At 35.7% G+C, this 27,987-nt stretch overlaps 1 protein-coding gene across 1 annotated transcript; it reads left to right on the top strand.

Annotated features, from left to right (window-relative positions):
- Window positions 1-629: 629 nt before the first annotated feature.
- Window positions 630-4,549, top strand: LOC113078650 (C-C chemokine receptor type 5-like). Its single transcript, XM_026250976.1, has 2 exons — window positions 630-1,981; window positions 2,135-4,549. The coding sequence occupies exons 1-2, from the start codon at window positions 1,905-1,907 to the stop codon at window positions 3,210-3,212; spliced, it is 1,155 nt and encodes a 384-aa protein (XP_026106761.1). The 5' UTR covers window positions 630-1,904; the 3' UTR covers window positions 3,213-4,549.
- Window positions 4,550-27,987: the final 23,438 nt, after the last annotated feature.

Here is a 27,987-nt window from a genome sequence, read left to right as displayed (position 1 = left end):
GCTAATCCACCTTTCTCAGTTGTTGGAATCAGCTCAGCATTCATTTTCAACATCTTGCAAAGTATACCTGACACAATAGGACATTTCTAACACTTCCCTGGCAAGCAGATGATACTCTTGTTAACACATAAAAACTGTTAACTTTCCTAGGCAAAGCAGAGGATACACCAATATGTTAACACGCACTGTAACTGCTGTTAACCTTCTCTGAGTGAACAGATGGTGAACTTTCCTCACTGGCAAAGCAAATGATAACTAGTCTTTTAACCAAATCCTACAGCTTTTTGTTAACACTTCTCTGATGGCACAGAGGATAACCACATTGTAACGATAAAACTTCCTAATCATCCGGAAGAAGGAGGCGGGAACCGGCGCACAATCAAATAAAGACTTTAATGGCAAAAATAAACTCAAAACAGCGCGTCAGCCCCTCACGGCGACTGACGCGCACAAATAAAAAGCAAACACATAAAATAATGTCCCAGGCCTGGTCCTCTCTTGTCCTTCACGGTCGTCGCTCCAGTTTTATATCCTTCCATCTCCTACGTGGGACTCGATACTGGCGGTGGGGCGCAGGTGCAGCTCATCTCCAATCACTACACCTGGCCTCACTCCTCGTTCCCACGCCTCTCGGCCCCGCCCCACTCGCCACACACATTATACGTAGTGGTTTTTTGGATAGAGTAACACTCACCAAATCGTTTTTGAGCTGAAAAAGGGTTTCTGGAATTCAGTCTGGAACGATGTGAGGTGAGAAGCTCTATTGGGGTCACAGCACCAAAACAGTTGGAAGCTCAGAAGTGAAGACCAGGAGACTCTTGTGTATATTCAGTAGGACTCTTTATTGAGAATGTGCCGCGTGGCTCTGCAGTCAACAAAAATCTAGCTAAGTTAGTGATACATTGTAGTTTATATACATTTGTTTTAAAGGATGTTAACATTGATAACAAGGGACAGAATGCACATGAAAAAGCACAATACACACACACACACACACACTATGTTGCCTAGGACTTTTGTAATGCTTTCCTGACGGGCCTTCCTGCATGTACTATCAAGCCTCTACAACTAATGCTTTGTGCTGTTTTTACATTTAACCAGGTGACTGTGTCGTGACAAACTGATTGTTTAAAATGGACTCTGAGTGTATTTGTAGTTTGACACACTGATGAAGGCTTGTTAGTCACAATGCTACAGTGTATGTAAATACATGAGAATAAAGGATTTTTATTTTTCACAATACTTCTGAATGCCTTGGAGTTAAGTGTTTTGGAGTTGTGTTTTTTTATTTAGTTTGTTTGCTTGCTTGCTTTTTTTTTATGATGATGAATTAAGAAATTCTGCACCCAAATATAACCTATTTATGGACTGTATATCCTAGTAGCATATTTTTTTTTTTTTTTTTTTTTTTTTATTCTTCATAATAACTTTTGTGCTCCGCAGAAGACAAAATAAAACGGACAGACAGAAAAACAACATTGCAACATTGCTTTTTGTTAGTTTCCTCTTCAGATTTGCTAACATGTAAGAAATGAGTTGTGAAACCAGATCTGTTCTGCTTTCCTTCATTTTAAGTGTCACAAACTGCTCTATTAAAAATTAATAGATTTTATACATTTTGAAATTAGGGATATATTCTTTAATATTTGTAAGAAATTTTTACATATTACACTTTTCATCAAAGACAATTACAAACTCAGAACATTAGAACGTATATAGTTGTAAGACCTCGTTTTCTCTTGGAGAGTTAACAGACTTTGTGAAACTGTTGATGAAACTGTTGCAAGATCCTTTCTTAATTTATACAGAGGAAGTGTTATCCAGTAGTAGCTTGGGTTGACTGCAGATAGTTTTTTCCACTAATACATTTCTTTGCCTTTGTTTTTGGATAGAAGTCCTTTATCATGAACAGGACCCCTGCACTCTGTCCACGGACAATGATGGTAACCAATAGTCCTCTTTATCATCATATCTTATCCAGGTAAGGTCACAGCACATATTAAAATTAAAATACATGATTAAATTACACTTAAGTAGTACATAAAGATTATGTACAATGAATAACTGTCAAAAGTGGAGTTCTGTTTTCCTTAGTTTCTTTCTTTTTCTTTTTTTTATTTGATTCCAACTATAGTGAAAATGGGACATTGGATGATGAGCCGGATACTGATACACCATATGACTATTATGACTACTACGCTGGATATGTCGATTTGTCTGGATTTTCCTGTGTTTATGAAGATCATGGAGCTAGCATTCTTCCTGTGCTATACTCCCTGTTTTTTGTGATGGGCCTTCTGAGTAACACAATGGTGATCTGGGTGGTATTGATGGGTGTGAAGCTGAGAAGTATGACTGACATCTGTCTTCTGAACCTGGCTTTAGCTGACATGCTCTTGGTCTGCTCCCTCCCCTTCCTGGCACACTATGCCAGAGACCAGTGGATTTTTGGAGATGTTATGTGCACTATGGTCCTCAGTGTCTACCACATTGGATTCTATAGTGGAATATTCTTTATCGTACTGATGAGTGTTGATCAGTACTTAGCTGTAGTTCATGCTGTGTTTGCCCTGAAAGTCAGAACAAGGACATATGGGATCTCAGCAAGTGTGGTCACATGGATTGTTGCTGTTTCTGCATCCTTTCCCGAATTGATGCACCTAAAAACCACAGAAAACAATCAAAAAAAATATTGCATATCTTGCCCAACAAATGATCAAAATTCTTACCTTTCTTCAAGGACTTTTGGTATCTTGAAAATGAATGTCTTGGGTTTAATTCTACCTCTTATTGTGATTGGATTTTGTTACTCAATGATTTTAAAGAGACTCTTGACAGCTCATTCTACCAGGAGGCAGTCCATGCTCCTTGTCATCATGGTGATGGTGGTCTTCTTATGCTGTTGGGCTCCATACAATATCACAGCTTTTGTGAAAGCCTTAGAACTGAATGAGCTCATAACTCAATCTTGTGACAGGAGTAAGGCAATCAATCTAAGTCTGCAAATTACAGAAGCTTTGGCTTATTCACACAGTTGCCTAAACCCCATTTTTTATGTGTTTGTGAGAGAGAAATTTAGAAGGCATCTTTTCAAACTCCTGTACAGGACACCTTGGACTAGACTACCATTTGTAAAGAAATACATTACACAGGCCACTGTATCTGTTTATTCACATGGCACCAATGATGAGAGAACTAGTACAACAGTTTAAATTTGAAAAAGACAGTCAAAAATATTTTTTTTAAGCAGGGTAGTCCTGCAACTGTGCAACTGGTGCGCCCAAAACATAATTCCTTATAATGCATATAGGCGGGGGCCAAGATGGCGTCTTGCTGAGTAGATCTGTTATTTGCACCTGTTCTAGTTAGGGGAGGATTTTTTTGGTCAACGGGTCATTATTTTGCCCCTATGGCGGATGATTTTATTCATTAAAAGCTGCAAAACAAAAGCTAGATCCCGCCTTTGAATTTAATGGGCAAAAAAAAAAAAACAGTTAATAGGAACCTGCTTGCCACGTGGAATTTGGACAGTCTGATGTCTTGTGAATCTCTTGAACAAAACATGGATGTCTCCATGCCTGAATCCGGAGAAACCTCCCTAAGATCACAAGATAAGTTTGAAAAGGATTTTGACGGATGTGCTACACCCAGCAAAAGTCCTCCTGGAAAAAAGAAAAAAGCTGATAGTGCTGTATCACTTACCAAGATATTCGACGCAATTCAGTCCCTGAACTCCAAGCAAGACGCGGTTTTTCAAAAGATAACTCACATCGAGAACTCCATTGAGATCACAACTGCGGCTGTTAACTCTTTATCTGACACCGTCAATCGACTCCTTTCAGATGTTGCCACTCACGGCGAAAGGATCGGTAAGGCCGAAACTTCGATACAACACATGCAACAGGAGAATGTATCTCTCAAGTCTAGAGTCGAAGAGCTAGAAAGATACAGCTGCAGATGGTGTTTGAAATTGCTTGGAGTGAAAGAACGTGACGAAGAAAATGTCTGAACGATCACCATCAATCATCTTGCCAGGGTGGTCCCGCGAATCAAAGATAAGCTGGAGGAGGCTATGGATGTGGTCCATCGTGTAGGCAAACAACGACCAGATGGCTCGCCGAGACACATCATCATTAGATTCGCCACACGGAGGTACTGCGACATCTTATGGATGGAAGCTAAGAATTCTCTCTATCTGAGAGAGAGCACACTCTCTATGTAAAGGAATCCAAAGCGGACATTGACAGTCGGAATAAACTTTGGCCCCTTGTCCTGGCGGCACAGAAGGAGGGAAAGCACAGCATCCGTAAACTGACTACAGTTTTCCGGTCACGTTCGATTAATTTTTTTTCTGCACGTTTGCCCAGTTATATCGTTTACTTTCTTCTAAGGGCTTTTCGACCTTAATATACTACTAATTTCCAGATCCTTCTTAAAGGAAACAGCGTTAGTTACAGAACTTTCATGTTAGGTGTTCAATAGCTACACTTTGTGGTTGTCATTTTCGTTTTCTTTCTTTTTCCCTCTCATAATTTATCACACCTTTATTTTTTAATAGACAATTTCAAGTTTAAACAGCTGAACATTGTTTCTTTAAATGTGCGGGGCTTAAGAGATGACATTAAAATGGGGTGATATGGTTTATTTTAGTCATGGGTCAAATAATTCAGCTGGTGTTCTTATTTTAATTCATACATTTAAAGGAGATATTGTTAATTCTATGTCCTCCCCTGAAGGCAGATGGGTTATTCTAACTGTTAAATTAGATAATGCCATCTTTATTATCTGTAATACAGGTCCTTCTCAAAAAATTTGCATATTGTGATAAAGTTAATTATTTTCCATAATGTAATGATAAAAATTAAACTTTCATATATTTTAGATTCATTGCACACTAACTTAAATATTTCAGGTCTTTTATTGTTTTAATACTGATGATTTTGGCATACAGCTCATGAAAACCCAAAATTCCTATCTCAAAAAATTAGCATATCATGAAAAGGTTCTCTAAACATGCTATTAACCTAATCATCTGAATCAACTAATTAACTCTAAACACCTGCAAAAGATTCCTGAGGCTTTTAAAAACTCCCAGCCTGGTTCATTACTCAAAACCGCAATCATGGGTAAGACTGCCGACCTGACTGCTGTCCAGAAGGCCATCATTGACACCCTCAAGCGAGAGGGTAAGACACAGAAAGAAATTTCTGAACGAATAGGCTGTTCCCAGAGTGCTGTATCAAGGCACCTCAGTGGGAAGTCTGTGGGAAGGAAAAAGTGTGGCAAAAAACGCTGCACACCTAGAAGTGTTGACCGGACCCTGAGGAAGATTGTGGAGAAGGACCGATTCCAGACCTTGGGGGACCTGCGGAAGCAGTGGACTGAGTCTGGAGTAGAAACATCCAGAGCCACCGTGCACAGGCGTGTGCAGGAAATGGGCTACAGAGAAGCAGCACTGGACTGTTGCTCAGTGGTCCAAAGTACTTTTTTCGGATGAAAGCAAATTTTGCATGTCATTCGGAAATCAAGGTGCCAGAGTCTGGAGGAAGACTGGGGAGAAGGAAATGCCAAAATGCCTGAAGTCCAGTGTCAAGTACCCACAGTCAGTGATGGTCCGGGGTGCCATGTCAGCTGCTGGTGTTGGTCCACTGTGTTTTATCAAGGGCAAGGTCAATGCAGCTAGTTATCAGGAGATTTTGGAGCACTTCATCTGCTTCCATCTGCTGAAAAGATTTATGGAGATGAAGATTTCGTTTTTCAGCACGACCTGGCACCTGCTCACAGTGCCAAAACCACTGGTAAATGGTTTACTGACCATGGTATAACTGTGCTCAATTGGCCTGCCAACTCTCCTGATCTGAACCCCATAGAGAATCTGTGGGATACCGTGAAGAGAAAGTTGAGAGACACAAGACCCAACACTCTGGATGAGCTTAAGGGCGCTATCCAAGCATCCTGGGCCTCCATAACACCTCAGCAGTGCCACAGACTGATTGCCTCCATGCCACGCCTCATTTAAGCAGTCATTTCTGCAAAAGGATTCCTGACCAAGTATTGAGTGCATAACTGAACATAATTATTTGAAAGTTGACTTTTTTTGTATTAAAAACAATTTTCTTTTATTGGTCTGATGAAATATGCTAATTTTTTGAGATAGGAATATTGGGTTTTCATGAGCTGTATGCCAAAATCATCAGTATTGAAACAATAAAAGACTTGAAATATTTCAGTTGGTGTGCAATGAATCTAAAATATATGAAAGTTAAATTTTTATCATTACATTATGGAAAATAATGAACTTAATCACAATATGCTAAAAGGACCTGTATTTATGGGTTTAACTCACACTCTATGAATAACACCTTTTTCACTGACATTTCTCTTATTCTATCTCAATTGTTGAAAACCTCCCCAAATGCCAAGTTTATAATCGTGGGAGATTTTAATGAAGTCCCCGATGATTTAATAGATAGATTTCCAACGAAAGTAAGACCTCACTCTCAATGCTTTAATATAATTGATTCCTTGTACAAAGATCTATCTTCTATTCGTGGTGCTACTTTAATACTAATTAATTTGAATATACATGGAGTAATGTGTCGAAGTCCTTAAAATCGAGAATTGACCTATTTCTTATTTCATTCATTCTGCTACAACATGTTCAAGATATCTCCTATCATTATGCTCCATTTTCAGATCGCCTTCTGATTGTGTTGTCTTTACAGACTGTTCATAAACCCAGCTGCCTCCGTAGATATTGGAAACTTAACAACTCTTTATTAGAAGATAACATATTTACAAAAAATATTGAAACGTTAGCCACCAACATCTTTAAGTCAGAGAAATCAGATTATGCATCTCAATGGGAGTTATTTAAATTCAAATCCAGAGAATTAGCTATTAGGAGAAGTATAGAATTGAAAAAAGACAGAGATTGCATGGAAACAGAACTATTAAACAAAACTGATACATTTTGGAAAGTTCAGACACTCTCTCAAACACAGCAAAGTGAACTCCAGTCCTCAAAATTAAAACTTGATGACTTGTATATTAGCAAGGCCACAGGAGCTTTTGTGCATTCAAAAGCTAGATGGATAGAAAAGGGAGAGAGGAATATAGCCTATTTTTTGCCCTTGAAAAAATAAATTTTAAGAGAAATTCTTAGTCTGCATTATAAATTAAAGAAACCATATGCAAGGATCCTAAACTAATTTCAGATTTTGTCAGCTCCTTTAATGAAAAACTTCATCAGTCTAACTTTAATTATGACCTTTGTAAATCATTTACTAATGACATTCAGGATTTTATTCCATTAATCAGTAATGACTTCAAAAAACGTGACTCTGACCTTAAGAAGGAGCAATTACTGTCAGTTCTCCAATATATGAAAAAGGGTAGGAGTCCTGGTCCAGATGGTCTTTCAATTGAATTTTACCAACACTTTTGGAAGGTATTGGAAGAAACCCTTTTCTTATTGTTCAATGAATGTATTAAAAAAAGGATATGGTCACAACTATGAAACAAGGATTAATCTCCTTGATTCCTAAACCAGATAAAGTGCTAAAATGGCCAAAATATAGATAATTGGAGACCTATCACTCTATTAATTATAGACTATAAATTGTTTGCACTAGTATATGCAAAAAGATTAAAATCCGGAATAGATGAACTCATTAATGCGACTTTTCGTTTCATGAAAAATAGGCACATTAGTAATAACATCTGCCTTATAATTGACCTTCTAGACTATTCTGATCAAATTGATTCAGGGCCTCTTATTGTCTTATTAGATTTTTGTAAAGCCTTTGACACCATCGAACACTCCTTCTTACTCCACTCACTGAAAGTTTTTGGTTTTGGCAATAATTTCATTGATGTCATAAAAATGCTTTTTAAAGATATTAATAGCTCTATTATTCTTAATATGGGAACCTCTAAAAGATTTGGGATTCATCATGGCATACGACAAGGCTGTCCAATCTCTCCTTTTTTGTTTTTTATTAGTGGCTGAACTTCTTTCTATTCACATTTGGAATAATCATAACATTCTGGGACTGAAAATATTTGATAGAAAAATAAAAATTTCTCAATTGGCAGATGGCACTGCTTTATTTCTGAAAGATAAAGAGCAAGTTAAAACAGCCCTGGAATGTATATTTAAATTTTCCAGAACTCTGTTAAATACCTTGGCATTCATATTTCTAAAAATAAACTTACACGTGAACAACTGAATTTTATGTATATATATATTGTCAAGGATTTGTTTGATGAAAATGGAAATGTTTTGTCTTATGAAGATTTTATGTTTATTTACAATTTCCCCATTCCATTTAAAGAGTTTCAGCAAGTTGTTAAAGCTATTCCCAATGGGTTAAACATTTGATGAAAAGTCACCTTACTTTTGGAAGTAGCAAAAGGAAACTTCCTGAGTTAATAGTTGATGGTTTTAAACTATTTTCTCATTCCTGTAAGAATAAAAATGTCAGATTAATTGTTTAATCCAAACATAAAATTTCTCATAGAGGGAATTTTTTTTGGAATGCACAAATTGCTGATATTCATTTGAAAGAAGCATGGTTAAATCCCAATAAATTTCGTATGCTAAATAAAGTTGAAGAGGTACACTTTAAAATACTTCACAAAATCTACCCATTATTATCAAAATTCATGGACATTGAAAACAAAGGACCCACTTTATATTAAGTGGCCTTAACTACTATGTACTTACATTTTAATTAACAATTTTGTACAATATACTTATTGTGTACATATGTTTTTACATTGTACTTATATTTTAAAAAAACTAAATGTAATTACATATGTATTTAATTTCTGTAATTACATTTATAATTACACTGTTGACCCACACTTTACACCTTAACCCACCCTTAAACTTACCCATACCTCCAACCCTCTCCCTAACCTTACCCCTATCCCACCTCAATAGCAGCAAAAGTGTTTTACAATACAATATGAACACAATAAGTACATTGTACTGTTTTTTTTATGTAAGTACATAGTAGTTAAGGCCACCTAATATAAAGTGGGACCAAAACAAATTTATTTTTTTGTACTGTACATGAGGACATGAGGAAGACTTGGCTCATTTATTTTACAACTGTGATGTTTCTTTAAAACTTTGGTCTGATGTTAGTTCTTTTCTTTTTGCCCCAAGAAAGGTGGATTATGAATTATCTCTTAAAGATGTTATATGTTCTTTCACACACAGAAGCAAAATGTTTGAATATTGTTTTATGGTGTCTCCTTTATCTATACACCTTTTACCTATTTCTTTATTATTCTCAGGTAGGTACCCTGGACAAAACTATAAGCATTTCAAAAATACTTACAACTTGCTCAGTAGACTTCCCTGTGGTCAGTTCTTGCTTACGGCTATTAAATTACTACTCTTGCAGACCATAACTTGTCATTAATAAAATACAAGTTTTATTAAAGTTAACAAAAGTTATATCAAAGTACAGTAGTAAAGTTACAAAATCAAGGTATAATCAGCTGGTATCAGGCGTTGAGGGATACTGTGCTTGTTCAGTATCCGTCGGTCGAGTCTCTCTCTCAGTCTTTTATACACAGACGTCGAACGCTGGGTCTTCTGATGTCATCACCTGGAGTGCTGCCAACTCCTCTGCCGAGGCTTTCAGTTGTTTACTACGCATTGCTTTAGTTCTTTTCCTCTTCTTTTTCCTCTTAACCATCTGTGAAATACACCTTAACTACTATATTGTCCATTTATCATAAAAACTATTTCTAATACATAAGTGTTTCTGCTCTAAATCAGTCACTACATACATTTCATGCAAGTAAGCAGTTTTCTTAAATGTTGGTGAAGTTACACAATACATTTTCCATATAGCATTGATCACAGGGTTACATCTTTGTACTTAAGCAAAAGCATTATTACTACTTAGGTTACAGTACATCTGTTTATAGTAAATTAAGCATTAATCAAGACAGTACAATTGCAAAATCATCATCTCCATTAACACCCACTGCTTTGCAATTTTGCTGGCTGATTTCATCCTAACATCTTCATCTAAAGTACTGTTCAACATGTTTTTTAAACATATTATATTTTGCAAGCATCATATACACAGTTCCATCATGGATCAGTAAGCTGGTATGAAACACATCCATATAGTTTTCAACCCAAACTCGAGCATTCTTTCTTTCCCTTTGCACTCTTTTTTTTTCTCATTTCCAGATACAGAAGAATCAGGTGACCAAATCGTTGTGCTCTGCTTGCCACTGCTAAGATAGTGTCCCAATCTTGCCCTCAACAATCGTCCTTTCGTAATTTCATGTACACAGGCCCCAATAAGACGCCCCCAGGGGTCCTCACTCAGAAACGCGCGGCTCTTCCCCTCTCTCTGAAATCATCTTCAGAAGCCAAGAGAGGGGATCTGGCATTCCAGGCATACCTTTTGGTGTGCGAGCCGCTTGTTTGATTCTTAGAACCTTGGGGCATGAAGGCGGGCTGAGTCGGAGTTGCATCCTCCTTCTCCAGGAATTCCACAAATTTCTCTGCCTATAATAAAAAGCAGTCATCAAATTTGACCACTTTTACAACTTCAGCTGTAAATTTATTATGCAAGCAGTGCACAAGAATCTAATCCCCCGATCTCCAATCTGTACCAGTCTTTACGTTTAAAAAGATTGTAAATTTATTTTTTTCCCAAAATGTCTACATGAACTCCAGTCATCAATTCCTAAGATTCAACATTATATTCTGCCTCATCATAGTCATTTATCCACATAATGAATGTATTCTTGCAGAAACATTCCTAGCATAAATCCCCCATTACAAAGTTCACTCTTAAATCAGTCAGAAATTGACGGCATGTCATTCAATTATCTTGCCCAATAACAATCCAGTAATAAAATTTTCTAGTCAATAATTCTCCACCTGGGGCTCTCCTTAATTCCTATATAAGTATTAAAAGACTTTTTTTTTCTCTCAAATTTTGGTCCTTTGTATTTGTTCTTAATTTACTCAAAGTTACCTATCATATTAGGTTTCCATAATAAATCATGCATACATTTTCAGAACCAATAACCCACAAGTTCAAAAATAATACAAATAGAAAATAAAAACTTAAAAAACATATGTATGTAACCCCCTTTTTTATTTTAATTTATATTATTATTATTTTCTAATTCACTGTAATAAAAATAAAATTGTTTACCAGAATTTCCAAAAGGTTGTCACCGTTTCCTAACAAAACAGCAATGCTGATAGAATCCTTCTTACAGTTATCCATGGAATATTACTCAACTGTTCACCCTTCGTGTCACTCTGTTGAAATGCCATGTATTTCAGAAGTAAAGTCTCAGACCTTATGCACCAAAGGAGTGCTACGTTCGGTCAAGGTCTTTCGATGAATCCCTCTTTCAATTAGCACTTGTTTGTCCTCTTTGTCTCTACTCCTACTAAGCCCAACCACCTGCATGATAATATTAACAACTGTAGAATAACAGATTTTTAATAAACTTCTTATCAGTCCTCCAAGGCCCTTTAGTTCTCACAAAATCAAAATCCCAATGAAAGCTCCTACTAGTAAAATAACATACAGTATCAATTATCCATTGTCTGTATCCTGCATGTAATTTAATATATTGTGGTCTAGCTACTGTCCAATACAATGGGTTCGGAGTCATTCATTTCCCTTTATCTTCTTCAGCATAATTCTCTCTATTATCCATATATATGGGCTTCTTAAGCCAACATCCCATTAATTCCTTAATTAATATCCAATCTTCTAAAATAACTATCTAAAGGCATATTTAAATAAGCCTTGTTTTCCTGTAAAGTAATAAACAGTCCATATGCGTCTGTCAATGGTCAAAATCTCTTTGACACCTAGAATGCCACTGATATTAACTGACATTGTATAATTAGGTTTTGATATAGTCATAACATTATCAGGGTTCTAAATTAACACCCGCCAACCCGCCAAATGCGGGTTAAAATTCATTTTGGCGGATGTTAATTAAAACTTACTAGCCAGTTTGGCTGGTGATGCATGCCATGAGGTTCTGTTCTCGGTCATTTATCCCCCTGGCAGCACTTCCTACATTTCCCACGAACACTGTGCTGTAATGCTACGTGATGACGTTTCATATGCTCATTGGCTGCACGCAGTTTGCAGTGAAACCAGCGCGAAAAAACATGGAAACGAATAGCGTCCATCAGAAAACACAAGGAAGAACAATGAATGGAGCCAGAGCAGGTAGCATAGACTGAAAAAGGAGGGAGTTAGCTATTAAAGAAAAAAAATTAAGATTTAACTAAATGTGGCGGTGGTTGGGACAGATTTCTGGGGGCGAAAAGAGGAACGAGGCAGGGGATGAGGATATTACGGAGAGCCCCGCACGTCACCTGTAGGAGAAAAAAAATCAATCCGTGACGACGGTTTTGCAATCCGTCCCCTCAGTTTATAAACCGTACTCACAAATTCATAAACTGTTCCCTCGGTTTAACAACCCACAAATTCATAATCCGTGCGCACACTTTCACAATCCGTTCCCTCGGATTTGTATTTGTAAACTGACACGCATTTGTAGCTCCGCCCCCACCCGCAGATTCATTTCTGTTTATTAAACATTATTTTTCATAGTATCCAATGAGTCCATGATCAGAATTCACAAATAGTCTTCTTTTTAGCGTTTATTTTAATAGTGATTATTATATTAATCACCAATAGGATAAGACACAGCCGCCTGTGTTTTATGACCAAAAAAAAAAAAACGCTAAAAAGAAAAAGAAAATAAGGGTAAAAAGCAATACAAAACAAATAATATGCTGGTTATGTTTTCATTCCTTTTCTCTCTAACTGAATGCAATGTTATTTTCGGCCTCATTATTTATTAATAACATTAACAGTGAAACATGCATCTAACTCCAGCAGGTGGGGTGGATGGAGCTTAGTATAATAAAATCAGAAAAATAAGTCTTCATGCATGTTAAGAAAGAATTGTAGACAAGCATTTACAAAACTTTCAAAGTTTATTTAAAAATAAAGCAATTCATGAATTATTTTCTTGTAATCATTTCTTTAGCCTACAAATTAAAATGATAAAAATAACTTTATTTTTATTTTTATCATTATTATATATTATTATACCGGTTATGCATAAGAATCTTTTATCCAAAACAATTTACAACAGGAACAGGAAAAAACAGGAAAAATTTACTCCAGAGTTAGTCACAATGCCAGGTTTATTGTACAATAATAATCAGTTGCTATTATAAGATTATTCCTTTATTATTATTAAACCTATTCCACATAATAATAGTCAATAAAACTGTATGTTAACAGGAGCTTGCTGCATGAATCCGTGAGTACGGTTTACAGATCCCTGGGAACGTATTGCGAAAGTGTGCGCACGGATTATGAATTTGTGGGTACAGATTCACAAACCGAGGGTACGGTTTACAAAAACTGAGCGCACGGATTGGAAATTCGTGGGCACAATTTGTTAAACAAAGGTAACAGTTTATGAATTCGTGAGTACGGTTTATAAACGGAAGTTTTTCATGCCAACAATGTTAATAAAATGATCAAATGCATTTAGTGGCACTCATAATTTGTTATTTTTACCGAAAAAAAAAAATGGCTAGTGGAAATTCTGATTGGCTGGTAACTTTAGAAAGTTACCAGCCACATTGGCTGGTGATCAAAAAAGTTAATTTAGAACCCTGAACATTATGGTATTCTGGGATTTCCTTAGAAATAGCCCAAAGTATTCTGCTATCCTTTACCTGAAATCTCACCCAAACTACAGGAAAAGGATAGTAAGCGCTTAGCCAGGTATTTTTATATTTATTATTTACATTTTTATCTTTTATACTCATTCCATCATGAGAGTCTCTGTTTTTCATCTAAATGTTTTGAGCTTTAATGCTTTTCACAGTAATGTTCTCCAAAATATTAGTTCCTGTATCACCAAATAAATAAAAAATAACTAATAAAAATTAATTGTATTATCATTTGATCCCTTTCAGTTCCATTATCAGTAAGCACGTTTTCCCACAAGTTCTCAATCCTTTGGAATATACACTAATTCATTCAGTAGTTTCACCTAACCAACATTAATATATAATAATATATTAATATTAACCTATGTCAATATATAAACCAATGTATCCATGCAAATGGATCCCATAATTTTTTTTGTAGTTTCATACATTGTATGTTTATTGTCATTATAATATTTTTCACAGTTTCTTTGGAATGCACGTTTATTATCATAAAATCCATATTTTACACATTGGGTACCTCTATCTATCGGAAATGAGCGAAGTTTGGATAATCTGGGTTTCTTTATTTAGCATAATTATTTCTTCTATGTTGCCCATGTACCACCCTAATATCTCTCTAGGTCCAATATAGAGTATGTCCTGCAGGCAGTGCCAAATCCAAATTTTCTTTATTTGTGTAATGTTACATGGGCTTGACCTTATTCTACATTTCACTAATGTATCTTTCCCCACTGTATATTTTTTTAATTATTTCCTCACATTGGCTATATTCTTCCAATGTTTTTAAGTGAATTAGGTGTGAAACTATCAGGGAGCATTTAGTCTCCAGCGCCAACATTTTACAGAACTGCCACTTTCCTGGAGTCTCAGAATTACAATGTGTCAGGTTCTGAGAGATCTAAGATTCCAAAAAATTATTTAATTAGAATACCATGAAGTATTGTGAAATACTATATATTAAGACTTTATATATAGGCTTTCTGAACTTTATATATAGGCTTACCTGATGCCACCGGGATGGCGATGGCATTGGTGGCTTGAGCCCGCCATCGCTGTTTGCAGCTATATTTAGGGCTCAAGCCCAAAGGGCGGGAGGCCTATTGTTTTCCTTAGGATTATTTTTTCTTCTTCTTCTTCTTCTTCTTCTTCTTCTTCTTATTATTAGGGCTCAAGCCCAAAGGGCGAGAGGCCTATTGTTTTCCTTAGGATTATTTTTTATTATTATTATTATTATTATTATTATTATTATTTATTTTTTTTTTTTCCAACGTCTCGGGGGCTTTTGGGGCCCTTAACGTGCTTAAAAAGTCTTGAAAATTGGCACACAGATTGGAACCTGCGGCCATTAGGGCCGGGCAGAGACTGATACACGGGCGTGGCACAGGGGCTCTACAGCGCCCCCTGGAATATGGAGGGCCATATATCATACATTCTTGCTCGTAGACGTATGAAACTCGGTACACATATAAATCTCATCAATCCAAACAACTTTTGTATTGCATATCATAGGCTCCGCCCAACAGGAAGTTGGCTATTTAGGGTTTAGTATTCAAATTTTTCGTCAAAGTTGTGGGGGCTTTGGGGGTCCTTAACATACTCAGAAACTCTTGAAAATTTGCGCACACTTTGGAATCCGTGGCCTTTAGGAGCCTGCAGAGGCTGGGACCCGGGCGTGGCACAGGGGCTCTACGGCGCCCCCTGGAACACAGTCAGAAATGTTGATGTATAGCTCACACATACTTGCACATATTCATATGAAACTCAGTACACATATAGATCTCATCGTGCCGAACAACTTTCGTATTGCATGTCATAGGCTCCACCCAACAGGAAGTCAGCTATTTAGAGTTATGTAAAAAGCGCATGCTCTGGAATTTGAAATACTTGTCATAGGTTTTTTTCTCGATTGCCGCCAAACTCGGTCAACATGGTCTCAAGACACTGGGGATGAAAAATTGCCAGGGGATTTTTGATATCTCGAACGGTTTGCTCGTGGCGAGGCGTTGAAATTATGGCGAGAAATTAGAAACAGGAAGTGTCTAATACCATCCACATACATTTCCTGATTTTAATCAAACTTCATCAGATTATTCGTTGTATGATGTCGATCACATATATGTGACTATTAGGAGTCAAAGTTATAGCGCCACCAACTGGCAGAAGGAAGTGTGTCATTTTCAAAATGATTTGAATTCAGCATCTTATTTTTACTCGATTTGCTTCAAACTTCATCAGAATAATGTTAAAACACAGCTGATATAAATCTGCAAGGGGGATATTGATATCTAAAAAATTGTTGCCGTGGCAACATGTCAAACTGGAATACTTCTCAAGTGATTTTGAGGCAAATAACATACTTAGAATTTCACAAAACTCTGAACACACATCAGTATTTCTGATAGGAACTTAAATTGTGAATGGATTTTGGATAGCTTGAATGGTTTTGCCGTGGTGATTTTTTTAAATGACCTTACAAAGGGAATCATTATTGTATTTTTAAATTGCAGCTTCCAAACACGTCAAATAATTTTTTCATACAGATGAAAAAGTCATTCTGAGGAAATATGCATAGTTTCACGACTTTACAACACTGTATGGATAACAGAAAATTAAAAAACTCTCAGACATCTCATCTCACTTTGTCCCTCTGTTTGAGTATATGTGCTTCAGACTTCCATTGTCTGAGAGAAATAGCGCCCCTACAGGTTCAATTCCCGGACTTTTACTTTCACTTTTAAATCGGTTAAAAATACAAACAAATACTTAGATTTAATTCACACTGACAAGCTAAACCAACATATCTGATTATTACCGGTTCAGGGCTCATGGATAAATTATTTCTGGCCAGAGATACGTGAGAAATAGGAGAGATGAATCACCGCTGTGATCACGAGCGTCTGGAGTAAAGAGCTCAGAGAAAACGAATTTATTCCTGTTTTAAAGCTTTTAAAAATAAATTATTACAGCGATATCACACAATCAACCAATTAGAACACACCAAGAGCTAAATTCAGATGTTTTTGAACTGTTTGTGTGAAAATGAAATATTTGTGGCTGCCTATCTGAAATCACGCCTCCGATCAGCGCTTACAGTGTCGAGCTCAAAACAAACGAATTTATTCTTGTTTAAGAGCTTTTTTAAATAAAACATTACCACAAATGCACACAATAAACCCATTGTAACACATCAAGAGGTAAATGCAGGTGTTTGTGACCCGTTTAAGTGCGCAAGACTATTTGAAAGCGAGACTGGCAGAATAACATGTATCTCTCGAGCTGCAGGATTCTGGCTTTCGTCGTACGAACGAACACATCACGGACAAGATTATTTCAAAACACATAATAGCTTGGCGACTATAAACGAAAACAGCCACGTGAACATAAACTGTTGAGAAATATATCTGAAGTGGATCTACTGGATTTTAATATTAAGTGACCGCATATACCAGCTGCTTCTGTCTTCAATTTTAATCTATATAAAAAATGAAATTCATTCATCTTGGCTGCTTTTTTAATGTGTGTGCGTATTTATTTATTTATTTATTATTTTGCTCTAACAAGAATTAATCTATATTTAATTAAATCAATTACATTTTATTTTACATTTGATTTGTCCATATCTGCATCTAAACGCCTAAAAACCTAAAACATGCTCTATTATACTATTGTTAGCAATTTCTTTATCGTCCAATTTATCTGGTGTACACACTTTTATTTTCATAATAAACTTGTTTGTTAGATTATACACAGTTACAGTGGTCTATAATAAATATTAACAGGTTTTATTCAAGCTGTTTAGAATGATTGCAGTAGGCTAATTTTTTTTAATGTAAATCCAAAAAAAAAAAAAAAAAAACATTGGAAAACAATGACTGTTGTACTTTTTTATACATTTTGTATAATTTCATAGTTTATGCATTATAGTTATAAAACAAATAAATGTAGCCACTCACATAGAAATCTTAGGCCTTATCCTTTTCTGACAGTTTTAGGGATTTTTAAAAATCCTAAAAAACCCTAATTTGTGCTGCAAATAATAATTTCAAACTCAAAAAGTAAATAGTCAGTTCATGCTTTATAAAGCCTTGTCCCAATATTAATAGTCAGTAGTAAGCAGTTTATAAATACAGCTATAAATAGCTTGTTTTTGGTTTATAAGCACATTTATTAAAAAGGAGAGTAAAGGATCAGTTATCTTCCTATGAAAAATAAAAGATAAAAATAAACAAACAACAACACAGATTGATACAGAACAGAAAAATAAATTTTATTGTGGATTTATGATAAAATCAGCCTGTAAATGAATTCATACTCCTCCTCATACTACTCCATACTCCTTTTTCAACATGATGCCAATATACTGAGATGTTAAATTGTGAATGGGTTTAGGATAGCTTAAATGGTGTTGCCATAGAGATTTATTAAAGTAACATAAAAAATACAATAGTTATTTTACTATATCTTTAAAATTTTTCATTCTAACTCTTCATAATTTTTTATATAAGTAGAAGTCCTCATTTGAAGGAAGCACAGTAAGTTTCATAGCTTTATCATTTTCAAGAGCCAGCATAAAATTAAAACTATCATAACTTATAAATCAAGCTTGCAATTCTTAGTACCTATAATGGCCATATAGGATTACTTTTAAATAATTATTGGAGAAACGAGTATGATTTAAATAATTTATAGAAATCTTTCAAATAAAATAATATGTATTTTATGTATTTTACTGATAAAATGACCCTCACTTAATTAGAATAACAAGCTGAAGTATTGTGAACTGTATATTAAGAATAATTCTTTATAGGCTTTATGGACAGATACGTTTTAAGTGACTCTTGAAGGTTCAGCACCACATCCTCTTTTACCACTGTTTAAAGAATTAATCTTACAGAACAGGTGTGAATGAATTTTGGATAGCTTGAATGGTTTTGTCGTGGTGATTTTTTGAAATAATAGTAAAAAAGGAACCAGTAAAAAAAGTGCAGCTTCTAAACACTTCAAAAAAATGTACACATAGAAGACAAGTCATTCTGAAGAAATATGCATAGTTTCATGACTATACAACATTATATGGATGACAGAAAATTAAAAAACATACATCTGATGTCACTCTGTCCCTCTGTCACTGTGTGTGTGTGTGTGTGTTTGTGTGTGTTTTAAGTGAATTAGGTGTGAAACTATCAGTGAGCATTTAGTCTCCAGCGCCAACATTTTACAGAACTGCCACTTTCCTGGAGTCTCAGAATTACAATGTGTCAGGTTCTGAGAGATCTAAGATTCCAAAAAATGATTTAATTAGAATACCATGAAGTATTGTGAAATACTATATATTAAGACTTTATATATAGGCTTAATGAACAGATTAGAGTGACTCGTGAAGGACCAGCACCACCTTCTCTTGTCCGATGGTTTGAGGAATATATCTTCCAGAATCTGGGATTAAGATTTAGGAGCTCATTTTTATTCCACCTCCTTTCCTGAAAGTCTGTCTTGCAGAATTGACTAGAATTAATCTTCACATTAATTCCTAATTCTTTTGCAATTCTTTTGTCAGTTCTTCTTGACCTGTTTTTCTCTTCCAGCTTTCCTGGACTATTGTATAGCAGTCATAAATGATTAAATAAAAAATAATGGTAGTTATTAAGATTGATATGGTTTGGAATTGGTAAAATGTGCTTGGAAAAAAATCACAATAAAACAATGTTTTAATGTTTAAGTTTGGAATATTAACTGACATGAATGAATGCTATATAAATATTGTTCATGTTAACATAATGTTTATAAATGAAATCTTATTGTAAAGTGTTACTAAAGTTATATATATATATATATATATATATATATATATATATTGTTCTGTGAATGTGATTTTAAAGTCTAGATGATTCGGATTAACCCTTTAACTGCCATATCAAGTTCAAGTTCTAGTTCAAGTTCAATTTATTTGTATAGCGCATTTACAACAGCCTCCTGGCTGACCAAAGTGCTTTAACATAAGAGCAAGAATATTACACATACATAAAAATAGACCAGACAAAAAATTTAAAACCACCCATTTCAAAATGTAGCATAACACAGTAGTCAGTACACTAAGGAAAATACAAAAGTTTTTAGCAAAGATTTAAAAATAGACAAGGAAGGGGCCAGTCTGATCTCTAAAGGCAGGGTATTCCAGAGTCGTGGCCCAGCCACTGCAAATGCACGCTCCCCTCTACGCTCCCCTCTATCCTTTAAAACCTCACTGCCAGAGGGATATTGTGAATGCATGTGCCCGCTGGGCACAGTTTACCTGATGCCACCGGGGTGGTGATGGCATTGGTGGCTTGAGCCCGCCATCGCTGCTTGCAGCTATATTTATTATTATTATTATTATTTTTCTTCAAGGTTTCGGGGGCTTTTGAGGCCCTTAACATGCTCAAAAACTCTTGAAAATTGCCACACACCTTGGAACCTGCGGCCATTAGGGCCGGGCAGAGTCTGATACACGGGCGTGGCACAGAGGCTCTACAGCGCCCCCTGTAGTACTGAGGGCCATATATCATGCATACTTGCACGTATACATATGAAACTTGGTACATATATATAACTCATCAAACCAAACAACTTTCACACTGCATGTCATAAGCTCCGCCCAACAGGAAGTTGGCTATTTAGGGTTTTATGAAAAACACATGCTCTGGAATTTGATATACTCCTCTGAGGAACTCCACCCGTTCACCACCAAACTCGGTGAACACGATCTCAAGACATTGGGGATGCTAAATTGCGAAGAGATTTTTGATATCTCGAACGGTTTGCCCGTGGCGAGGCGTTGAAATTATGGCGAGAAATGAGAAACAGGAAATGTCTAATAACATCCACATACATTTCCTGAATTTGATCAAACTTAATTGGTTTGTTCATTGTATGATACCGATCATATATATGTGACTATTAGGAGTCAAAGTTATAGCGCCACCAACTGGCAGCAGGAAGTGAATCATTTTCAAAACGCTTTGAATTCAGCATCTTATTTTTACTTGATTTGCTTCAAACTTCATCAGAATAATGACAAAACACGGCCGAAGAAAATCTGTTGTGGGGATATTTATATCTAATATAGTGTTGCTATGGCAACGTGTCAAACTTGAATGTTCTGTTCTGGTGATTTTTAGGCAGATAACTAGCTCAGATTTACATGAAACTCAAAACACATATCAGTATTAGTGATAGCTAGACAATGGCAAAAGCTTTTAAAAGGGCGTGAAGGAGGCACTCTATAGCGCCACCTTTTGTCAAAAGTGGGGGGGTTAGTTTTAGCTACAGACACCAAACTTGGTACATAAATTGTTCTTTTCAAGACGGACAACTTTCTAATTCACAGTCATCAGCTACGACCAACAGGAAGTCGGCTATTTTGATTTGAATGTGTATTTTTGAGATTTTACAGTTGTGAATTAATGCATACTCCTCACAGGGGAAGTACACTATACACACCAAACTTTGTCAACATGAAGAAAAAACATTGAGGAACTTAAATTGCGAACGGATTTTGGTTAGCTTGAACGGTTTTGTCGTGGTGATTTTTTGAAATGACAGTAAAAAGGGAAACATTAATTGTCTTGTATGTTTAAATTGCAGCTTCCAAACACTTCAAAGCATTTTTTCATACAAATATCAAATCATTCTGAGGAAATATGCATAGTTTCACGACTTTACAACACTGTATGGATAACAGAAAATTAAAAAACTGTCAGACTTCTCAACTGACATGATCTCACTCTGGCCACTCTGTCTGTGTGAGGAAAGGGAGGGGGAGAGGGAGGGGGAGTGTGAGGGGGTTGGTGACTGTGAATGTTTGGTGACTGACAGTGTGTGTGGATTGTAGGGAGGGGCTGTCTGGCAGAGAGAGAGAGAGAGAGAGAGAGAGAGAGAGAGACCTAATCATCCCTTTAATAATCAGGAAAAAAAAATCTGTATTTTAAATTGTTATTGTTTTTGTTGTTGCTAATGGTGGTGTTTTTTCCTTTCATTACAGGTTAAGAAATCTCTTAGGCCTTATCCTTTTCTGACAGTTTTAGGGATTTAAAAACATCCTAAGAATCCTTATTTGTGCTGCAAATAATAATTTCAAACTCATTTGATACTGACCTATGACAACCTGTGACGTGACATGACATTTATTAATCTCATGGATGTAACAGTAAAACTCTTCAACTGACAGATAAAGCTGCAATGCAAGCAAAACTATTTCACAAATGCTTATAGGTCATTAAAATCATTACAAAACACTAATAAATTATTTAAGGATTTGGTAACACTGTAAAATAATGTCTAATTTGTTAACATTAGTAAATGCATTGGTAACACTTTATAATAACTGCACTCATTAGCTAAGCATTAGTAAATAGTTCATGATTATAAAGCCTTTTCCCTTAATAATAGTCATTATTAAGCAGTAATACATCTATAAATAAATTGTTCTTGGTTTAAAAGCACATATATTACAAAATAGATTAAAGTCTCAGTTGTCTTATAAAATAAATGAATAAACACAACCCAGCTTGATTCAGAATTCAGAAATATTTATTTCAAGATGCAATAAAAGGAAACTGTACACTTGAATAGCTTTTGAGCGATTCTTGAAGGATTAGCATCACCTTCTCTTGTACGATGGTTTGAGGAATATATCTTCCAGATAGTACTGCCGCTCCCTATATGCAGAGTATGCAGTCTTCGTAGGGCACCAACTCCCAGAGGGGGCACCATCCCAGTTGCTCAAAAAAAACAAAAAAAACATGCGCCATTCTCCAATATGTGCTCGCGACCGCTCACACCTCATGTTTGCGGCTGAATGTTCATAATTGATGGATAGACATCTATGCCTGGGTATAGCACATCAGCAATCCGGCACAGAGAAAAGAAAACTAAAGAAAAAAAAACAGGCATAAAGTTGTCTTGACATTGGACATTCGAGAGTCTCAAATTTAGGGCCGGTCTCTAAAGTTACATGTGATATTGTTATACACTTTTCTAACGTCAGTAGCATTTGAAGAGAATGACTTACAGTCATAAAAACAACTGTAATTGTTCATCTAGGTGACAGCTATAATGCACAATTAATTTGAATGTTTGATATTTATTACAACAAACTGTAAGTCATATGTAAATTATGCTACTTTTTCACATGGGCTCAAATGCAAATTTGAAGCTCAATAGCATTTGAGAAGAAAGACTTGCAGTCACAAAACAATTGTAATGTGTTCATATAGGTGTCAGCTACAATGCACACCTTATAAATTTTTTATAAATATAAAAATAAAGTATTACTAAAGTTATATATATATTGTTCTGTGTATGTGATTTCAAAGTCTAGATTGGTCGGATTAACCCTTTAACTGCCGCATCCCTTAAAACTTGATTGTCAGAGGGTTACTGTAAATGCTTATGCCCGCTGGGCACAGTTTTCCCGATGCCACCGGGGTGGCGTTGCACTGATGGCTTGAGCCCGACATTGCTGCTTGCAGCTATATTTATTATTATTATTTTCCAATGTCTCGGGGGCTTTTGGGACCCTTAACATGCTTAAAAAGTCTTGAAAATTGGCACACAGATTGGAACCTGCGGCCATTAGGGCCTGGCAGAGACTGATACACGGGCGTGGCACAGGGGCTCTACAGCGCCCCCTGGAATATAGAGGGTCATATATCATACATACTTGGTCGTAGACGTATGAAACTCGGTACACATATAAATCTCATCAATCCAAACAACTTTCCTATTGCATGTCATAGGCTACGCCCAACAGGAAGTTGGCTATTTTGGGTTTAGTATTCAAATTTTTCGCCAAAGTTGTGGGGGCTTTTGGGGTCCTTAACATACTCAAAAACTCTTGAAAATTTGCGCACACTTTGGAATCTGTGGCCTTTAGGAGCCTGCAGAGGCTGGGACCCGGGCGTGGCACAGGGGCTCTACGGCGCCCCCTGGATCACAGTCAGAAAATGTTGATGTATAGCTCACACATACTTGCACATATTCATATGAAACTCAGTACACATATAGATCTCTTCGTGCCGAACAACTTTCGTATTGCATGTCATAGGCTCCGCCCAAAAGGAAGTTAGCTATTTAGAGTTATGTAAAAAGCGCATGCTCTGGAATTTGAAATACTTGTCATAGGTTTTTTACTCGATTGCCGCCAAACTCGGTCAACATGATCTCAAGACACTGGGGATGAAAAATTGCCTCGTGGCGAGGCATTGAAATTATAGCGAGAAATGAGAAACAGGAAGTGTCTAATACCATCCACATACATTTCCTGATTTTAATCAAACTTCATCAGATTATTCGTTGTATGATGTTGATCGCATATATGTGACTATTAGGAGTAAAAGTTATAGCGCCACCAACTGGCAGAAGGAAGTGTGTCATTTTCAAAATGATTTGAATTCAGCATCTTATTATTAGTCGATTTGCTTCAAACTTCATCAGAGTAATGTTAAAAGACAGCCGATATAAATCTGATGGGCGGATATCGATATCTAAAAATATTGTTGCCGTGGCAAAATGTCAAACTGGAATACTTCTCAGGTGATTTTGAGGCTTAGAATTTCATCAAACTCAGAACACATATCAGTATTAGTGACAGCTAGACACTGGCAAAAGTTCATAAGAGGGCATGGAAGAGGCACTCTATAGCGCCACCTTTTGTCAAAAGTGGGGGGTTAGTTTTAGCTACAGACACCAAGCTCGGTACAAAAATTGTTCTTATCAAGACGGACAACTTTCTAATTCACAGTCATCAGCTACGACCAACAGGAAGTCGGCTATTTTGATTTGAATGTGGATTTTTTTTACATTTAGCTGTGAATTAATGCATACTGCTCAGAGGAGAGTAACACTATACACACCAAACTTTGTCTACATGTTGAAAAAACATTGAGGAACTTAAATTGTGAATGGGTTTTGGATAGCTTGGATGGTTTTGTCGTGGTGATTTTTTTATAATTTCATAGTTTATGCATTATAGTTATAAAAACAAATAAATTTAGCCACTCACATACACTCAAAAAAATATTTAACCCCAAAAGCTAAAACTTATTTAATTCAATTAGATGTCAATTTTCCATCCAATGTAATCACATAAATCCAACGCAAAAGTTAATATTTGTTTAAGCTTCACCTTTTCATGTTCAGTTAACGTAAATGAATTAAATACAATATATGAAAACTGATGAACTGTGATTTAAGCTTGTATAATACATAAACTTTACTCATTTTCAATAACTTATTGTTACTTGCTTTATATAAGCACCTTACATTTTCTTAATTCTATTGAATAAATGGACAAAACATGTTACATTTTCAAACCTTTATTGTTGTAATTGAAAGTGACAAAAGTGAAAGTGACGTGACATTCAGCCAAGTATGGTGACCCATACTCAGAATTTGCGCTCTGCATTTAACCCATCCGAAGTGCACACACACAGAGCAGTGAACACACACACACACACTGTGAGCACACACCCGGAGCAGTGGGCAGCCATTTATGCTGCGGTACCCGGGGTGGCAGTTGGGGGTTCGATGCCTTGCTCAAGGGCACCTAAGTCGTGGTATTGAAGGTGGAGAGAGAACTGTACATGCCCTCCCCCCACCCACAATTCCTGCAGGCCCAGGACTCGAACTCACAACTTTTCGATTGCCAGTTCAACTCTAACCATTGGGCCGCAACTTCTCTATTTTTATAATTTTAGCTAACTTGGCAGGTCCTCAACCCAACCACAAGCTCCACACTTCACCACAACGGTAACTCGCACAAAATACACTAATATAAAGTCTTTTAAAATGCCCATATAATAGAGCATTAGACATGAAAAAGTCTCCTTATTATCACATTTTACTAAAAACTGCATAAAATAACACTTTATTTCAACATTTTCTCTCCCCATATCCAGTCCTGTGCAAAGCATGATGGGAAGTGTAAAACTTATTTTGAGGTACTTGATTGAAACATGTTCTTTCAAAATGAAAACTTTATGTTAAACCAATGAGTCACAGTTTTAAGTCAGTTTAACATGACACAATCATGTTGAACTGAAAAATAGCCAAAATGGCATTAATTCAACATGAATTGTTCAGGTAAAGTGAACAAATGTGAAAAATCATTTTTTTGAGTGTAGAAATCTTAGGACTTATCCTTTTCTGACAGTTTTAGGGATTTTTAAAAATCCTAAAAAACCTTATTTGTGCTGCAAATAATCATTTCTAATTAATTTGATACTGACCTCTGACATCCTGTGACATTATATTTATTTGAGTTGACAATCTCATGGATGTAACAGTAAATCTGTTCAGCTCACAGATCAAGACTAAGCTGTAATGCAAGCAGAACTTTCACAAATGCTTGTAGGTCAATAAAATCATTACAAAACACTTACAAATCATTTAAGGGATTTGATAACACTGTAAAATAATGTCTAATTTGTTAACATTAGCAAACGCATTGATAACACTTTATAATAACTGCACTCATTAGTAAATAGTCAGTTCATGCTTTATAAAGCCTTGTCCCAATATTAATAGTCAGTAGTAAGCAGTTTATAAATACAGCTATAAATAGCTAGTTCTTGGTTTATAAGCACATTCATTAAAAAGGAGAGTAAAGGGTCAGTTATCTTCCTATGAAAAATAAAAAAATAAAAATAAACAAACAACAACACAGATTGATACAGAACTCAGAAATGTTATTGTGGATTTATGATAAAATCAGCCTGTAAATGAATTCATACTCCTCCAAGAAGACACAAGTAGTTCACACCAAACTAACATGAAGCCTATGTACTGAAGATGTTAAATTTCAAATGGGTTTAGGATACCTTAAATGGTGTGGCCGTAGCGATTTATTAATGTAACATAAAAAAATACAATAATTATTTTACTATATCTTTAAAAATTTTAATTCCAACTCTTCATAATTTTTTATATACGTAGAAGTCATCATTTGAAGGAAGCACAGTAAGAGTCATAGCTTTATCATTTTCAAGAGCCAGCATAAAATTAAAACTATCATAACATATAAATCAAGCTTGCAATTCTTAGTACCAATAATGGCCACCAGATGGAGCTATAGGATTACTTTTAAATAATTATTGTAGAAACAAGTATGATTTAAATCATTTATAGAAATCTTTCAAAGAAAAATAATATGAATTTTATGTATTTTACTGATAAAATGACCCTCACTTAATTAGAATAACAAGCTGAAGTATTGTGAAGTGTATATTAAGAATAATTCTTCATAGGCTTTATGGAAAGATAAGTTTTGAGTGACTCTTGAAGGATCAGCTCCACATCCTCTTTTACCACTGTTTAAAGAATGTATCTTACAGAACAGGTGCCGATGAATTTTGGATAGCTTGAATGGTTTTGTCGTGGTGATTTTTTGAAATAACAGTAAAAAAGTAACCAGTAAATGTCTTTTTTTTTATGTGCAGCTTCTAAACACTTCAAAAAAATGTACACATAGAAGACAAGTCATTCTGAGGAAATAGTGCATAGTTAGGAAATATGCATAGTTTCATGACTATACAACACTATATGGATGATAGAAAATTAAAAAAACTATCATACATCTGATGTCCCTCTGTCACCGTGGGTAATGTGTGTGTGTGTGAGTGTGTGAGTGTGTGTGTGTGTGTGTTACTGAATTAGGTGTGAAACTATCAGGGAGCATTTAGTCTCCAGCACCAACATTTTACAGAACTGCCACTTTCCTGGAGTCTCAGAATTACAATGTGTCAGGTTCTGAGAGATCTAAGATTCCAAAAAAATTATTTAATTAGAATACCATGAAGTATTGTGAAATACTATATATTAAGACTTTATATATAGGCTTTATGAACAGATTAGAGTGACTCGTGAAGGACCAGCACCACCTCCTCTTGTCCGATGGTTTGAAGAATATATCTTCCAGAATCCGGGATTAAGATTTAGGAGTTCATTTTTATTCCACCTCCTTTCCTGAAAGTCTGTCTTGCAGAATTGACTAAAAATTAATCTTCACATTAATTCCTAATTATTTTGCAATTCTTTTTGTCAGTTCTTCTCGACCTGTTTTTTTCTTCTTCTTTTCTGACCTCATGACCCAGTCAGCATTTTTGTACAATGGTCAAGTCTTAACTTATCCATTTCTGTATTGCATTTGTGTTTGATATTTCTCATGGGTATTT

Source organism: Carassius auratus, unplaced genomic scaffold, assembly GCF_003368295.1.
Source record: "Carassius auratus strain Wakin unplaced genomic scaffold, ASM336829v1 scaf_tig00026259, whole genome shotgun sequence".
Lineage (NCBI taxonomy): Eukaryota > Metazoa > Chordata > Actinopteri > Cypriniformes > Cyprinidae > Carassius > Carassius auratus.
Note: the sequence above shows the minus strand (reverse complement) of the source record. Positions and strands in the feature narration are given on the sequence as shown.